At 44.7% G+C, this 18,646-nt stretch overlaps 1 protein-coding gene across 1 annotated transcript in view; it reads right to left on the bottom strand.

Moving 5' to 3' along the window:
* The window catches only part of DNAH11 (dynein axonemal heavy chain 11), a 367,765-nt gene that overhangs the window by 319,375 nt on the left and 29,744 nt on the right, over nucleotides 1-18,646 (bottom strand). The window contains 1 exon segment of the mRNA XM_062178539.1: nucleotides 6,331-6,447. Within this exon segment, the coding sequence (XP_062034523.1) occupies nucleotides 6,331-6,447 (117 nt within the window).

Genomic DNA, 18,646 nt, shown 5'->3' with positions numbered 1-18,646 from the left:
TGCCTTTGACACGAATATCCGGGCTCAAACCCATGCCGTGAGCTGATCAGATTCTCTTTCTCAGGAGTCAGCACATGGATGGCTAAATCTGTGTGGGCTAAAATTGTGAGTGAGCAAAAACTACCAGCAAGCAGAGGGAGCCAGTGGACAGGATAGAGACAAAAGCAGACATGCGGACGCAACCGGCTCAAGTTAGCAGCAAAGCAGAGAGCCAAAGCCCACAGACTCAACCTGGTCGGTCAGTGGAACCCCTGGATTTCAAATTGAATTCCGCCATCAGTTTCACCATGAGCTTGACCTTGGACCCCCATGAACCTGGTGTGGTATTGACTGTCCAAGGTGGATTCTTTCAACTGCTGGTCTGGGGTGACTAGCCTTCCAACAGGGAGGTAACTGAAATGCATGTTTTGACATAGCCAATGGTTATGCAGGGCCATGTGCCAGGCATTATATGTGCAGGGCCTTCCAAATGCTGCTATCATGTGTTCCAAGTGGGGAAACGGAGTAACGGGGAAAGGATACCTTGTCCAAATTCACATGGCTGGAATTTGAAAGCCAGCAGTCGAGCATCTGGATCTAAGCCTCTCATCCGCTAAGCTGCCTTTGAAAGTTGTATGACAGTCGTGTCCTTAGCCTTGGTTTTGCTTTCTACAGTTGTGGTTACCCACAGCCAACTGTGGGCCAAAACCATGACATGGAAACTTCCAGAAATAAACAATTCTGCATGTTTAAGGAACTTTAATTACAGCATGCTGTAATAACGGTCCTATTGGTTGGTTAGTGTGGTTAATCTCTTAGTGTGACCAATGATAAGTACGCTTTATGATAGGTTTGTATGTACAGGGAAAAGGTTCATGGAAAAGGAACATTATGAAAGAAGCAATGCATGAATTTTAATACATTTTATGCCCAAAACGAAGCTTGTGTTTTATGCCATTCCCCACAACCTTTTTGAAGTACTCTGGTGCATAGGGTTTGGTACTGTATGTGGTTTGGGGCATCGGGACAAATTCCCCATTGATAAGGGGGGGACTATAGTATCTTGTTACTTGATTACGCTATGTGGGCTTTGTATTTTATTTACTGGGCCTTTTGTTTGGACATTTTCTTTAAAAGATGCTATCTCCTAAAGCTAAATGTATTTAAGGTGGCAGAAGAACTTGTTAACAGTATGGCAAAGGAGAAAACTTCACTGTTTTTCTTAGGGAAAATAATATAACTAATAACTAAATAACATAACTAATATATAAATAACAGTAACAGCTTTGAGGGGTGGGCAGTACTTGGCACAATGATTAAAGCGCCAATTGGGACACCCACATCCCACACTGGGGGGCTATGTCCAAGTCTTCACTGTTTTGGATTTCAGCTTCCTTCCAATGCACAGCTTGGAAGTCAGCAGGTGACAGCTCCAGTACTTGGGTCTCTGCTACAACCATGGGAAACCCAGATGGAGTTCTGGGCTCCTGGTTTTGGCCTGGCCCAGCCCTGGCTGTTGTGGGCATTTGGGAAGTGAACCAGCAGATGGGAAATCTCTGTCTATACCTCTACCTCTGTCTCTCTGCTTTCCAAATAAAATGAAGATAAACAGGTAAAAATTTAACACAGCTTCTTTGTAGATATGTTGTAAAAAAAAAAAAGATCCAGTAAACTACTCAATGGAGAAAACATCATGAAACAATTATACAAACTCAAACAGCAATCGAATGGTATCTGATGGGTCAGTTGAGACAAATGCATCCAGTTTCTTTGTGCAACATCCATTAGACCTACAGTAGAAACTGCTAACCATTTGTAAATGCCCTGGGTTAGCTGTTACCTAGCAAAATGTCAATTATTAACTTTTCCCCCACAGCCACTGTTCTGTCGAGCTGGGCCTGAAGTTAAAATTCAAAAGCAAACGCTGCCCCACGGCTTTCACAAGCAAGTGTCCTCCAGTCACCACTGAGAAACACGGTGTTCACAATACCAGGGTTCAAACACTTACACACTGGCCACAAAGCCAGCGACACCAGAGGCTCCCTAACAGCAGCTCACCTGGCCTAGCTGCTTCGCAATACTCAACTCCCAGTGGGCAAGGGGAAAGATGTGCGGAAAATGTTCTTCTGGGCGACTGTGAAGTCAAAAAGTTCTAAGAAAGCACTCAGCCATCCTTGGGCAATATACATACCATAGTGATTCACCATTATCATCAGGATATGGAAATCAGCCTCTAGCATGAGAATAAAGGCCATCTGAACCCTGGTGTCCTACTCACAGAACTAAGAGCCACTTTATGAAGGGGAAACAAGGTATCTTTCACACGACCTCTTGAGTCCCATCAAACGCTTCTTTCCCCAAATAGCTCATTTAAATTTTATTCTACTTCTCATTTTTTTTTTTATTTTTTTTTTTTTATTTTTGACAGGCAGAGTGGATAGTGAGAGAGAGAGACAGAGAGAAAGGTCTTCCTTTTGCCGTTGGTTCACCCTCCAATGGCCGCCGCGGTAGCGCGCTGCGGCCGGCGCACCGCGCTGTTCCGATGGCAGGAGCCAGGTGCTTCTCCTGGTCTCCCATGGGGTGCAGGGCCCAAGCACTTGGGCCATCCTCCACTGTACTCCCGGGCCACAGCAGAGAGCTGGCCTGGAAGAGGGGCAACCGGGACAGGATCGGTGCCCTGACCGGGACTAGAACCCGGTGTGCCGGCGCCGCAAGGCGGAGGATTAGCCTAGTGAGCCGCGGCGCCGGCCCTACTTCTCATTTTTTAATACCAATTTTCGTAACTCCACATCACTGTCACAGGTGAATAATATTTGTCCTAGGTTTGCCTCTTTTCACATTTTTTTAATCAGGTCACCTGAACCAACTGTCCTTCTCAATTGTATGGTTTTTGAATACAGTCTGAGTAGCCCTCATCCGACACACTCGGGACCTGAAGTATTTGGAGCTCTTGATTTTTCCAGATTTGGGAATATTTCTATCTACACAGTGAGGAATCCTGGGGGTGGGAGCCAAGTCTCAACACCACATTCCCTGATGTTTCACACGCATCTTCTATCCATAGCAGGTAGTTTAATTGAATATGCTTGGCCGGCGCCACGGCTCACTAGGCTAATCCTCCACCTTGCAGCGCCAGCACACAGGGTTCTAGTCCCGGTCGGGGCACTGATCCTGTCCCGGTTGCCCCTCTTCCAGGCCAGCTCTCTGCTGTGGCCAGGGAGTGCAGTGGAGGATGGCCCAAGTGCTTGGGCCCTGCACCCCATGGGAGACCAGGAGAAGCACCTGGCTCCTGCCATCGGATCAGCATGGTGCGCCGGCCGCAGCGCGCCTACCGCGGTGGCCATTGGAGGGTGAACCAACGGCAAAGGAAGACCTTTCTCTCTGTCTCTCTCTCACTATCCACTCTGTCTGTCAAAAAAAAAAATAGAATATGCTTAATAGTTCTGTGTTTGAAACAAAGTGTTCCGGTGTGGAATTTTCCAGATGTGGTAGGCATCGCATCTGCTCTCTAAACATTTTAGATTTTGCAGCAATTTGGATCTCCGATTTCCACATTAGACATGCTCAGTTTATGCACTGTTTGAGGTCTTTTCTGGACACACTTTGTCTTACGCACTTCAGTTCACCGTATCTGGCTTCTCCCCTCAGTGAGAGCGCACCAGCCCTCCAGGTTTTGAAGTAGTGCACGTCTACACCAAGGTAGAACCGTGTTTCATTCCCTTCCTGGCCTCGTCTCTGCCCACAGTAGACATCCAATTGTCATCTTCCGAGAAGGGCTACAAACAGCTCCTCCCAGGACGAAGAATCAATGACCAATGTCGATCCACGGCTACTTATAGTTGAGATTTGTTTTCCTGTAAGTGTGCAGCCCAGTAACTTTTTCTTCTGCCATTATTCTTCCAGCAGTTCACTCTCCTCCATGGGTCACTTCCAAACTGAACTCACCACTTAGTCAGCAACACCCTCGAGCAACCATTCAATGCCCGCTCCGCAGGGTGCGCTGTGGAAGGCAGCCAAAGCATAACCAAAGCTATAGATGATGTCCCCAAGAGCAGGATCTCATAGGGGAATTTTTTTCAGTAGACTAGGTACCAGTATGTGGAAAGCTGAAGGAAAGAAACACAAGACCATAAGGTCATAGATAAAATTGTCTAGGAAAAAAAAAAAAAATGGCCAAGGAGTAGACATTTTGGCACAGCAGTTCAAGTCATCACTTGGGATGCCTGCGTCCTACATCAGAGTGCATGGTTCAAGTCCTGGCTGTTCCACTTCTGGTCCAGCTTCCTGCTAAAGCACCTGGGAAGGCAGTAGATGCTGTTCCAAGTATCCAGGTTCCTGCCACTAGGGCGGGAGGCCTGGATTAAGTTCCTGCTTCCTGGCTTTGACTTAGCCTAGCCCTGGCTTTTGCAGGCATCTGGGGAGTGAACTAGCAGTTGGAGGATCTCTGCCTGTCTCTATCTTCTCACCCTTCAAATAAATAATTTTTTTAAAACAGGAAAATATTAAAAATAATAATACTGGTGAATTCTTATAAAGACTAGAAAAATAGTGGGCCAGCACTGTGGCCCTAGCCTGCAGTGCCGGCATCCCATGTGGGCACCAGTTCGAGTCCCAGCTGCTCTGCTTCCCATATGGCTGTCTTCTGTAGCCCGGGAAAGAGGTGGAGGATGGCCCAAGTGCTTGGGTCCCTGTGCCCTCATGGGAGATGCAGAGGCTCCTGGCTCCTGATGGGCTCAGCTCTGGCTGTTGTGGACATTTGGGGAGTGAACCAGCAGGTGGAAAACCTCTCTCTCTTTCTGGCTCTACCTCCCTCTGTAACTCTTTCAAATAAAGTAATAATAATAATACATAAGTCTTCTAGAATAGTTTAAAAAAGACTAAAAATATTTATGACTCTGCAAAGTAGAAATCGTTGCATACAATAGAAGATCTGACTACGTTATTTTTGTCAAAGAAACGTAAGTATGCATAACTAGTCCAAAAGTAAAGACAGAGTTAGCACTACATATAGTAGGAACTGTCCCTGAACTGTGATTACAGGCCACTGTATAACAACAGGTTACATGCTTTGGAAAATGGTATCTCAGTTTCATTGGTCAGTTCTTCCAAAACAAGGAATGCTGTGATGCTATGAATGATCCGTGCTTACCTGGGGCTGGGGTGCATTGGTGACTTGATGACTCCCCAGTTGACTATTTGAACAGGAAGGTCAAAATCAGACATCATCTTTAAAAAGGTTATGTCAGGGGCTGGAGCTGTGGTGTAGCAGGGGAAGCCACTGCCTGCAGTGTCGGCATCCCATATGGGCGCTGGTTTGAGACCCGGCTGCTCCACTTCCGATCCAGCTCTCTGCTATGGCTTGGGAAAGCAGTGGAAGATGGCCCAATTCCTTGGGCCCCTGCACATGCATAGGAGACCTGGAGGAAGCTCCTGGCTTCAGCCTGGCCCAGCTCTGGCTGTTGCAGCCATTTAGGGAGTGAACCAGCAGAAGGAAACCACCGCCCACCCCCCCAGCCCCGCCGCCTCTCTTTCTCTCTCTGTGTAACTCTGACTTTCAAATAAATAAATAAATCTTTAAAAAAAGGTTCTGTAAGCTAGACTCTTTTAAACCCTCAATTCTGCCATTGGAAATGTGTCCTGATTGTTAACTTACACTTGATTTGAAATTCTCTTCTTCCATGACCAAATTTCAAATGCTACCAGTATTCTCCTGAGTATAAACTTTCCACTTGGGAGCAACCATCAGGCTCTTTCCCCTTTATGCAATTCTTGGTACATACACGCTTTATTCGTCAATTCCATGACAGTCTTTCTAGTTTCAAATCGCTGAAATGCATTATACAATCAATGGAATCGTAATTATCTGACTGAATTTTTTCTTTATAGCTATACAAAATAATGGTGTATCTGACAATCAGTGATGTCCCACATCTGATGAAACATGTAAGTGGCCACTTGTTTCGATCAGAGTAACAAAGTATGCAAGTCAACCCAACACGTGTCAACAATGGTTTGGAAAAATGTCCTGACTTCAGATATTTGTCACTTTTTCACCGTGAATTGCTTTTGAATCAACATTTCAGTGGCCAGCCCAAACTTCCAATAAAGGTAATGAGAGCTAAAACACTATAAATGCATAAAAGAACAATAGTAAAATGTCCAAAAAAATGACCTTGCCACAGCACACTATGCCAAGTTTATTATTCAGTGAGCTGAACCGGAAGGGAATGACACCAGTTAATCCAGTTCACACTTCACTGGAATCAGAAAGGAATGCATTCACCCTGTTTCATTTAATGTCTAAATTATTCAGTAGTAGAACATTTCTATGACAGCGTCTTCAGAACTAACCTTAAACGCAGCTTCCAAACCATTGCAGTTCAAGAAAGCTTCACAAAGAATTGTCCCAAGCCTTCGGTCAAAATCTAGAGTTTTGGACTTAAATGCAACATAGTCACTTTCAAACTCCTGTAAAGTTAAAAATAAAATATTTGTTTATAGGAAAGACTCTAGTAGTGAAAATAAAAATCGCATCAAGTGTGACTGACCCTCCTCTCCCCTCCCCTCCCTTCCCTTCCCCTCCCCTCCCCTCTCCTCTCCTCTCCTCCCCTCTCCTCCCCTCTGCTCTCCTCTCCTCTGCTCTCCTCTCCTCTCCTCTCCTCTCCTCTCCTCTCCTCTCCTCTCCTCTCCTCTCCTCTCCGGATGAATGAATTTATTTTTCCTAGCAGGATTCCAGAGAAGATCAAGAAGCAGCTTTGAGTGTATGTGAGTGTCCATGGGGCTACCTTTTAGGAGCATCTGCCTAGAGACACGTGAGCCCAATTTTCACAATTCTCTGTACCAGCTCAGACCCCAACATTAGAGATTTGGTCCCGACACTCACATAAAAGCTTTGGTCTGTCTTCCTTTTCCTAATCCACCTTGATGATAAATGAAAAAGTAAAACTTTACCAAAAAAAAAAAAAAAGGGAAGAAGATCCAATCCTCATTGTAACTTAAGTTCATTGAAGTTACCTGGTTTTGTTTCTCATGGAGCCAAAAACCTACCTGGAAATTTCTCTTCAGGTGAGAACTAAAATCCACAGGTCTGTAAGAACACACCCCTGGTGACACACAGCAGAGTCACCCTTCAAATTTCCCAATCTCTTATTAACATGCAGTTAACAACCCTAGCTCCTTCCCAGTACAAAACCGACATCATTAGAAAGAACCAGATAGCGATACAATACATGGCACTTCAGTCTGCAGGTAAGACGACCCAAGAACTTGGGGAACACCTTGGTGCCTTACACTCAAGCACCTCAAAGTATATGCTGAAGTTCCAGCAAGGGGCCCCGTGTGGCATAGCAGGTAAAGCTGGAGGTGTCGGTCCCCAGTCCCTGTTGCTCCACCTCCAATCCCGACCCTCGGGGTAAAAGGACTAGGAAGTGGTGCCACTGGGAGGTAATTATGAGTGAGGCGAAGCCCTCAGGAGTGGGATTAGCGCCCTGGTACCAGAGGCCTGACAGACACCCCTCTGTCCTTCCACACGCGGGCACAAGAAGGCACCCTAAGCGAACCAGAAAACCACCTGCACCAGAAACTCGAGCTGCTGGCGCCGTAGTCTTACACTTCCCAGCCTCCAGAGCTGTGAGCAGTCAATTCCTGCAGTGCGCATGCTCTGCAATAATGGCATTCTGGTACAGCAGCCTGGACAGACCTAGACCCGAATGCTGAATTTCTTTTTTTTTTTTTTTACACTGCAAAAAGGTCATCTATTTACATGAGTGATTTAAAGACATTATGGTTTTCTTTACAAACTGATGTAGGAACAGGAATTGTCCACTTTTAAAAACTCTACATTTCAACCCTCCACTATTAGAATCCACTGAATTACGGCGTATCAAAGGCTATTTTCTGTTTCTTCCCGTTTGCTACTCCAAATGAATTTCCATCATTTCTCCATCATCTATGGCCCTGGCTCTCCTGAAAAGTCTCTGGGCACAAATCATATGGGCAGGTTTTTGACCTGCAATTAAAATACCCAAGAACGAGCCCCTCCCCATGCCGTGTCCCCCGTCCGTGTGGTTCAGTCATCACTGTCCGACAGTGTCTCATACTGTGCTGAGAGCAGCGGGGCGGGCTCTCGCTCCCAGATCCTGCCGAACGCTGAATTTAACACGCACCGGGACAACACTCTCTGCATTCAAGGACCACTGACTGGGAGTGGGCGTGTGACCTGGTGGTTAAGATGCTGGCCAAGACGCCATAGTCTCCTATTGGAGGGTCTGGGGTCCATACCCAGCTCTGGTCCCTGGTTTTAGCTTCCTGTGAACGTAGACCCTGGGAGGCAGCAGTGATGGCCCAAGTGTGTGGGTTCCTGCCACCCATGTGGAAGACATGGATTGAGTTCCTGGCTCCAGGCTTTGCCTCACCAGCAGTTGTGGGCATTTAGGGATCAAAGCAAGGGATGGGAACTCACTCTCTCTATCCTAGCAGCAGCTTAACCTCCTGCATCACAACACCTGGCCCAACTCTAACCCTTAAAAAGGGACCACAACTCCCCCAACAACTTTTAACAAGTCTGTTCTCTCCATATGGTTACAAGAAACACACACAAGTGATCAGCCCCCAACTGCAATAGGAAACTTAGAGATAAGTAACATGGGAGGAGGGAAAGATACTCCTCTTCACCCTGGCATCTTGTCCCTACCTGCCACATGTCCTTACTCACGCCTTCCTGGAAGCAGACTCCAAGGAGAATCCACAGTACCTCACACCGAGCTGAGCTCTTTAACCCACTCAAACAGAAATGCGGGCGACCGCCGTGATGCTCTGTCCACTGGGTGCTGTCCACCCCTCTCATAACAATCCCTGACCGAGCCCCCCTTCCCCTAATGTCCCACCATGGATCACCGGCACTGCTCATCTGTGGTTCTGTTGATCACACACTGCTCCCACTGTCTCCAGTCTTCTCGATCCTACTCCTGTCCCGAACTGTAGCCTCCATAATCTCAGAGATGGAACCGTGTCACTCACTCACTCTTCTCTGACTCAGAATCGTCAATTTCTTCAAGTCCAAAAGTCTTAGCGTACTCTGCAAGGTCTTATGTGTTCTGCACCCTCTCTAACTACTAATTAGAATGTAACACTCCTCCCAAGTTCATGCTCTACCACACCTGCACGAACTTGAGATTGCTCTCTCTCCTTCTCTCCCTTGTTCCCCCCCTCCCTCTCCCACACTTCACCCATTTCTTTCCCTTTTAGATCACAGGTTTCTGTTTATTTTCCTCTCCCCTGGAAAGCAGCCCTTTGCAGATGTTCTCCTAACACTCTGTCCTTTTCACATCCCAGCACCGAGCAGACTCGGCAATAATTGCCTACCTGAATTCTCCCCTGGATTTTAAGCCCGCGAGTGTAGTGACCAAGTTAATTTTGTCACAGTTACAGCACCAAGCTGTTTCTTCACAAATACTTATTGGAGAATAAATGGCATGCTGGTATTACTCGGTATCATTATAAAAAACATTTTCATATTCTGAAGATTACAAAATTGCCTTTAGTGGCATTATGGGAGGCTACAGAAGGGTTTTCATTAGAGGAGAGCTCGGGTTTGCCTTAGCATCAAAAAGGCACTCCAGTCTCTGTGTGGAGATAAATTAGTGCAACCAAGATGGGTCCAGGGGGTGCAGTAATCCAGGTCAGAAATAAGTCCTGCATATATTTTCAGGGTATAGGAGGTGCTTCCAAAAGTTCACAGAAAAGAGAAACTTAAAGTTTATTTTTGTGTAAAAGATTTTTGAGGGGCAGACATTCAGTACAGCAGTTAAGACCCTGCTTTGGATACTGGAATGGGTAAGTTTGAGTCCCAGTCCCAGTCCCACTTCCAGCTCCCTGCTAAGGCACACCCTGGGCGGCAGCAGGTGATGGCTCAAGTACGTGGACCCCTGCCACCCAGGTAGGAGACTTGGACTGAGTTCTGGGCCTGCCTGGGCCCAGCCCTGGTGTGCATCTGGGGAGTGAATCAATGAATGGAAGATTTCTTAGTCTCTCTCTGCCTTTCAAATAAATAAAAGCTCATTGTAAGATTGAAATCTATGCACAGTTTTTCATAATATGCATCTTCATGAACTTTTTGAAGTGCCCTAGGATCTGGAAGAACTGGATGTCTGTGGTGAGGACCTGAGCATGATTATGGGCCTGGCTCCACTGCTCCACTTTCAGTAGCTCACCGCTGTGCCATGCAATCTGCTAGAGAACACAGCTAAGAGTGGGTCTGAGGTGGGTAAAGCAGGAGTCTGGCTTCCAGCAAGCCGATTTGGAGACGTCTATTGAACTCCTCAGTGGAGATGTTCAGTTGGCAGTTACATATAAATGCTATGTATCTGGAAGTTAGCCAAGTCTTTCACCACTAAGTGTAGGGTTAACATAATCGCAGGATTTTTCTTCTTTGCCCTGTTAATTTGACTTTTACACTGATTTCAAATAATACTCAAGCAGTACTGCATCCCTAGAATAAATCCCACTTGGACATGCTGTATAATTCTATTGGGGGAATTTAGATCAGGATAGCAATGATGGAAGTTACCAGGTGAACTAAAAACAGAACCCCTACATCCTTCAGCAGCCACTTTTCCAGGTATGTACCCAAAGGAGATGAAATGAACACCTTGACCTACCCTCCATGCTGACTCAGCACGACTCACCACAGCCAAGATACGGGAACAGCCCAAGCGTCCATCAACGAATGAATGGGTAAAGAAGAGGCAGCACACACACACAACGAAATATTTCTCAGTCTTCAAAAGATGAGATACTACCATTTGCCACAACATGGATGGACCTGGATAATTTGCTGAGTGCAACAAGCTAGTCACAGAAAGAAAATTATTACATGATTCCATTTGCACCTAAAATATTTAAAAAGGAAAAAAAGGGCAGGATTGGGAAAGGGGGAAAGAAATGTAGATATATATTTCAGAAAATATACAGCATGGAGCCAGCACTGTGGTATAGGGGGTTAAAGCCCCAGCCTCAGTGCCGGCATTCTATATGGGCGCCGGTTCGAGTCCTGGCTGCTCCTCTTCTGATCCAGCTCTCTGCTGTGGCCTGGCAAAGCAGTAGAAGATGGCTCAAGTCCTCAGGCTCCTGCACCCACATGGGAGACCCAGAAGCAGCTCCTGGCTTCAGATTGGCACAGCTCCAGCTGTTGTGGGCATTTGGGGAATGAACCAGCAGATAGAAGACTTTCCTCTCTCTTTCTCTCTGCCTCTCTGTAAATCTGCTTTTCAAATAAATAAGTAAATCTTTAAAAAAAAAAAATACGCAGTAGCAGATATGTAGGATGAAATGTCTAGAGATCTAATCTACACCATGAGGATCATGTTAAATAAAGTACTGTATTTTGGATTTTTGTTAGAGAAGTGATTATAACTGCTCTTGTCATTAAAAAAAAAAAAGTACCTGTGAAATGATACATTAATTTGCTTCACTATAGTAATCATTTTACTATGAAGTATCTTCCAAAATACCATGTTGTAAATCTCAAATGTACACAATAAAATTTATTTTAAAAATCAAATAAGGGGGCTGGCACTGCGGCATAGCAGGTGAGGTTGCTGCCTGCAGTGCCAGCATATCATTTGGGCACTGGTTCGAGTCCCGGCTGCTCCACTTCTGATCCAGCTCTCTGCTATGGCCTGGGAAGCTAGTAGAAGATGGCCCAAGTCCTTGGGCTCCTACACCTGTGTGGGAGACCCGGAAGAAGTTCCTGGCTTCGGATTGGCACAGCCTTGGCCGTTGCAGCCATCTGGGAAATGAACCAGAGGTTGGAAAACCTTTCTCTCTGTTTCTCTGCCTTTCCTTCTATCTCTCTGTAACTCTTTCAAGTAAATAAATCTTTTTAAAAATCAAATAAAATTAAAACTTACAAGAAAATAATTCTTTTATATATCACTGACTTCTAGTGGGGAATAATTTGGGAAGGACTTTTCTATCTATGATGTCTGATTCTAGTTTCTAATTTTCCTCTGTGGCATGGACTTGTCTGATTTTACATCACAGAGTACATGCTAACTCCTTAAACTGAGAAGGGCTCCCTCCTCTTCTGCTTCTGGAAGAGATTGTGTAGAGCTGGTGTTACTCTTGTCTGGGAGAATTCTCCAGTGAAACAATCTGAGCCAGAAAATGGTCTTTACAGGAGGTTTTTAATCACAAACCCACTTTCCTTAATAGTTATAGTGTTACTTAAATTGCATAGTGGGAAAATTGTAGCTTTCTGATTCTTCATGGAATTGGCTCATTGCATCTAAGTCATCAAATTATGCTTGTTGAAGTTTATTTTTCATATTCCTATTATTCTCTTTTTTTTTTTTTTTTGGCCAGAGTTAGACAGAGACAGAGTTATAGACAGTGAGAGAGAGACAGAGAGAAAGATCTTCCTTCCGTTGGTTCACTCCCCTAATGGCTGCTACTGCCGGCGCGCTGCGCCGATCTGAAGCCACGAGCCAGGTGCTTCCTCCTGGTCTTCCATGCGGGTGCAGGGACCCAAGCACTTGGGCCATCCTCCACTGCCCTGCTGGGCCACAGCAGAGAGTGGGGCTGGAAGAGGAGCAACCGGGACTAGTACCCGGCACCACCCCAACCGGTACTAGAACCCGGGGGCTGGCACCGCAGGCGGAGGATTAGCCAAGTGAGCCACGGCGCCAGCCCCTATTATTCTTTTGATATTTGTAAAGTACATAATAAAGGTTTATTTTATTCCTGACATTGGTATTCTTCCCCCCACACACACCTGTAGTTTCACTAGAACTTTGTGCTTTCAAAGAATTAGGTCTTGGTTTCATTGATTTTGACCTACTACTTTTGTTGTTAATTTCACTGATTTCTGCTCTTTATTATAGATGATCTTCAGCTTACAAGGGGGTTATAGTCTCGTAAAGCCATCCTAAGTTGCAAATATCAAAAATGTACTTAGTACCCCTAAGGTACCAAACACCATCGCTTAGCCGCACAGCACAAGACAGAGCCAGCTGTTTACCCTCTGTGAGCCTGGGGCTGACTGGGAAGTGGCAAGCAGCAGCTCAACAATACTGTGCCCCACGCCACAAGCTCCAGACAAGACCAAATTCAAAATCAGTGAAATCTACAAAAGAACCCAGTTAGATAAAGCAATCGGGAGCAAAAAGAACCAAGCTAAAAACATCATAACACTTCACTTGAAAACAAACTACAAGTGCTGGTGCCATGGTGTAGCAGATAAAGCCTCCGCCTGCAGTGCCGGCATCCCATATGGGCGCCAGTTTGTGTCCCGGCTGCTCTACTTCCAATCCAGCTCTCTGCTGTGGCCCGGGAAAGCAGTAGAAGATGGCCCATGTGCTTGGGCTCCTGCATCCATGTAGGAGACCCGGAAGAAGCTCCTGGCTTTGGATTGGCACAGCTCTGGCCATTGTGGCCATCTGGGGAGTGAACCAGCAGATGGAAGAGCTCTCCCCTCCGCACCCCCCCGCATCTTTGCTTTTCAAATAAATAAATAAATCTTAAAAAAAAAAAAAAAAACACAAAGTTACACTAACCCAAACAACATCATACTGGCATATACTTACAGACACACAAATACACCAATGGAACAGAAGACAGAACTTAAAAATAAATCCATGTATCTCCAGCCAACTGATTTTCCCAGAGGCAGCAAGAACAGCTATTGAAGAATGGACATGCTCTTCCATAAATGATGCTGGGGATACTGGATATCCTTATTAAGAAAAGAATGATACTAGATTCCTCCCTCTCGCCATGTACAAAAATATTAACTCAGAATGGACAAAAACAAAGGTGCTTCAAGAAACTGGTTTAATAAAAGAAAAAATTTTTGGATAAGACCTCAAAAGCACAAGAAACAAAAGCAGAAATTGATAAATGAGATTACATCAAACTACCAAGCTTTACACATCAAAGGAAACAAGAAAGTCAACAGTCAGCATACAGAATAGGAGAAGATATTTGCAAATTATTTGTCTGATAAGGAATTAATATCCAGGATAGATCTGGGCCGGCACTGTGGTGCAGCTGGTAAAGATGCCACTTGCAAAGCAAGAGTCCCAGCTGCTCCACTTCAAACTCCCTGCTAATGCACCGTGGAGAGCAATAGAGGGATGGGAAACCCAGATGGAAACCCTGTTTCCTGACTTCAGGCTGGTCCAGCCCAGCATTACAGCCTCCTACATGGGTGACAGGAATCTAAATACTTGACCCATCATCTGCTGCCTGACACAGTGCTCATTAACAGAAAGCTGGATCGGAGGAAGAGCTGGGGCTCACACCCAGGAACTCCAATAAGGGATGCAAACATCCCAAGTAGCAGCTTAACCCATCACAACTCCCACTCCATCTTTTCTTCAGTATTTGCATAAAATGTCTTTTCCGTCCTGTGCTTTCATCTGCCTATATGTGATTTTTAACTGAGTTTCTGGAAGAAAGCATATGGTTAGGTTATGAAAGAAAGACACTCTGTCAGTATCTTTTAATTGGTATATTTAGACCACTTACATTTAATGTGACTATTGTTATGTGAGGATTTAAGCCTGTTCCTTTATTTTTTTTATTCAGTTCTCTGTTTTTTGCTGAGGTAGTGCATAACAGAGACATTATATATAATTTCTTTAAAAGGTCTTCCTTCCGTTGGTTCACCCCCCAACTGGCCACTATGGCTGGCGTGCTGCACCGATCTGAAGCCAGGAGCCAGATGCCTCATCCTGGTCTCCCATGTGGGTGCAGGGGCCCAAGCACTTGGGCCATCCTCCACTGCCCTCCCGGGCCACAGCAGAGAGCTGGACTGGAAGAGGAGCAACCAGACTAGAACCCGGCGCCCATATGGGATGCCAACACTGCAGGTGGAGGATTAACCAAGTGAGCCACGGTGCCGGCCCCAAGACATTATATGTAATTACTTATCACTGGTGCTCATCACCCCACCAGTTTCTCAGTGAAGCATAAACCTTACCTCCCACAACCAATGAGTTAAGGAAGAAGTCACAAAGGAATTAAGAACATCTTGAGACAAGTGGGGAATGGAGAGGAACTCAATATACAAAAAAGAAAATAAAAGAAGAAAAAGAAGAATGAGTGGAAAAATGCAAAGAGGGAAATCTATAACTACAAATTCATACATTACAAAAACAAAAAAGATCACACATGAATAACATAACTTTATACTTTTCAACTTCAACTTTATACCTTCAAGGGACTTCAAAAAGAAAAGCAAACTAGTCCCAAACCTAACAGAAGGAAAATAAGATCACAGTGAAGATAAATGTAATAGAATTCAGAAACACAACAATGAAAGTTGAGCCTCTGAAAAGATCAATAAGATTCACAAACTCTTGGCTAGATTGGCTAAGAAAAATAGAGGATATTCAGATGGCTAAAATGACAACATAAATATTCCTACGTTTACAGAAATAAAAAGGATTATAAAAGAGAAATAAGAAGGTCGGTGTTGTGGTATACCCACATGGGCACTGGTTCAAGTCTTGTTGCATTTCCAATCCAGCTCCCTGCTAATGTGCCTGGGAAAGCAGCAGAGGATGGCTCAAGTGCCTGGGCCCTTGCACCCATGCAGGAGACCCGGATGAAGCTCTGGGCTCCCAGCTTTGGCCTGGCTCAGCCCTGGCCGTGGTGACCATTTGGTGAGTGAACCAGTGGATGGAAGATCTCTGTCTCTGTAACTCTTTCTAAATAATGGAATAAATATTTTTTTAAAAAGAGCAATATGGGGGCTGGGGCTGTGGCACAGTAGGCTAAGCCTCTGCTTGCAGCGTCAGCATCCCAGTTCATGTCCCAGGTGCTCCTCTTCCAGCTGTTTGCTATGACCTAGGAAAGCAGTAGAAGACAGTGGCCCAAGTCCTTGGGACCCTGCACCCATGTGAGAGACCCAGAAGAAGCTCCCGACTTTGGATGAACAGATCTGGCTGTTGCAACCATTTGGGGAGTGAACCAGCAAATAGAAGACCTTTCTCTCTGTCTTTCCCTCTCTCTTTAACTCTACCTCTCAAATAAAATCTTTTATTAAAAAAAATTTTAAAAAGAGCAGTATGAACAGTTGTAGGCAAAATTGAATAACACAGATGAAATGTACACCCTCCTACAAACACACAAAGAGCCAAAATCCTGAAGAGACCTGTAACGAGTAAGGAAACTGGATCACTAATGAAAAATTTCTCAACAAAGGGAAACCCTGGATGAGATGGCTGCACCACTCAGTTCTACCAAACATTGAACTAAGAATTAGCACCTACTCATCTCATACAGCTCCAAAAACTTGAGGAGAGAGCACTTGCCAATGCATTCTATGGATTCTCATACTAAAACAAAATAAAGCTACTTCAAGAGACCTGCAGACCAATAGTCTTTAGGACTAATGATGCAAGCATCACCAGCAAAAACTAGCAAACAGAATTCAGCACCAAATTATAAGCTTTATAAAAAATGACTCAGTGCAATTATTCCAGGATGAAGGTATGATCTAGCAGATGAAAATCAGTGGAAGACAGCACATTAACAGGACAAATAATCCCAACTGACACAAACACAAATGGCAAAATTCAACCCCCCTTTCATAATAAAAACAATCAACTAGGAATGGAAGGAAATAAGCTCTATATGATACAGGCCATCTAGGGAAAACCCACACTGAACGGTGAAAGCTACAAACTTTCCCCTTCATCAGGACCCAAAACAAGGATGCTCACTTCTAACTCAGCACAGTAATGCAAGCTGTACGCAGAACAATTAGATAAGAAAAACAAAAGGTATTCAAATTGGAAAGAAAGAAGTACAATTATCTCTGTTCACAGATGACAAATATTCTATCTAGAAAACAAAAAAGCTAGAGTTAATAAATACAAGAACATTGTAGGATGTAAAATCACCATGCAAAAAGCAGCTGCATTTCTGTACATTAGCAACAAATAATCTGAAAAGAAAATCAAGTAAACAATTCCACTTGGAACAGAATTAAAAATAACACTTGAGACTATAAAATCGTGTACACTGAAAACTACAAACTGTTACAGAAGAAAGATTAAAGAAGATATAACTGGAAAGACATCCTGTTTTCAAGGACTTGAAGACTTAATGTTAAGATGAAAATACTACCCAAAGTGATTTACATAGTCTACATAATCCCTATCAAAATCTCAACAGACTTTGCAGAAGTAAAAAAAAAAAAAAAAAAAATCATCCTAAGACTCACAGAGAATCTCAACTATCCTTAAATACTTACAACAATTTTGTTCTTTGTTTTCAAAGTCAAAGTTCCTGATTTCGGAACTTCCTACAAAGCTATGGTAACCATAACAGTGTGGCAGTGGCAGAAATAGAGCCATATAAACTGAAGGAATCCAACAGAGAAGACAAATAAACCTTCATAGACACACAGAGTGCAAATACCACTCAATGGGAAAAACCATCCATTTGCAGCAGAATAAAACCAGAGGCTTATTTTGCATAACCAGTGGATGTAATCTCTGTTTCTCCCTGTTACTCTGCCTTTCAATTAACTAAATAAATTGTAAGGGGCTGGCGCTATGGCACAGTGGGTTAAGCCGCTGTCTGCAGCACCAGTATCCCATATGGCCCACATGGGCACCTGTCTGAGCCTCACTTCTGATCCAGCATCCCTGTTGATGTGCCTGGGTAAGTAGAAGATGGCCCAAATTCTTGGGCCCCTGTACCCACGTGGGAGACCTGGAAGAACCTTCCAGCCTGGCCCAGCCCTGGCTGTTGGGGCCATTTGGGGAGTCAATCAGCAAATGGAAGCTCTCTCTGTCTTTCCCCTCTCTTTATAACTCTGACTTTCAAATAAATAAATACAACTTTAAAAACTAAATCTTTAAAAAATAAAACCTCTACAACTACACAATAATCCAATCCAAACATGGGCAAAAGGGGCTTGCATTGTGGCACAGTGGGTTAAGCTGCTGCTTGCAATGTCAACACCCACTGTGCACACAGGTTCAAGCCCTGACTGCTCTACTTCCAATCAATATCCCTGCTCATGTGCCAGGGAAAGCAGAAGAGGATCCAAGTACTGGGGCCTGTATACCCATGTGGGAGACCAAGCCTGGCGCAGCCCTGGGCATTGCAGCAATTTGGGGATTGGACCAGCAGATGGAGGATCTCTCTCCCTCTCTCCCTCTTGATCTCTGCCTTTCAAATAAAAAAAAAAAATGATGGACAAAAGGCAAAGAATAAACATTTCTCCAAAGATATAAAGCTGGCCGATAAGCACAGGAAAAGATACTCGATATCACTCATCAGTTAGATAGATGCAAGTGTAGCCACAATGGGAAATCACTTCCCAGAAGATATCAGGATTTTAAAAAAGGTGACAAGAGTGAAGCATATCTGAGCGCTGATTCCCATTATGGCTGCTCCAGTTCTGATCCAGCACCCTGCAAATGAGCCTGGGAAGGCAGCCAACCATGGCTCAAGCATTTGGCACCCTGCCACCCACATGGGAGACTCCAGTGGAGTTGCTGGTTCCTGGCTTCCTTCTGTCCCACCCAGGTTACTGCAGGCATTTGGGGAGTGAACCAGCGGATGAAAGATCTCAGCATCTCCCTCTGTTTCTCTTCCTCCCTCCCTCCCCCCCTTGCCACTCTGCCTCCCAAATAAGCCTTTTTAAAAA

Source organism: Lepus europaeus, chromosome 20 (assembly GCF_033115175.1).
Source record: "Lepus europaeus isolate LE1 chromosome 20, mLepTim1.pri, whole genome shotgun sequence".
Lineage (NCBI taxonomy): Eukaryota > Metazoa > Chordata > Mammalia > Lagomorpha > Leporidae > Lepus > Lepus europaeus.
The sequence above is the reverse complement of the archived record's forward strand: the minus strand, read 5'-3'. Positions and strand labels throughout refer to the sequence as shown.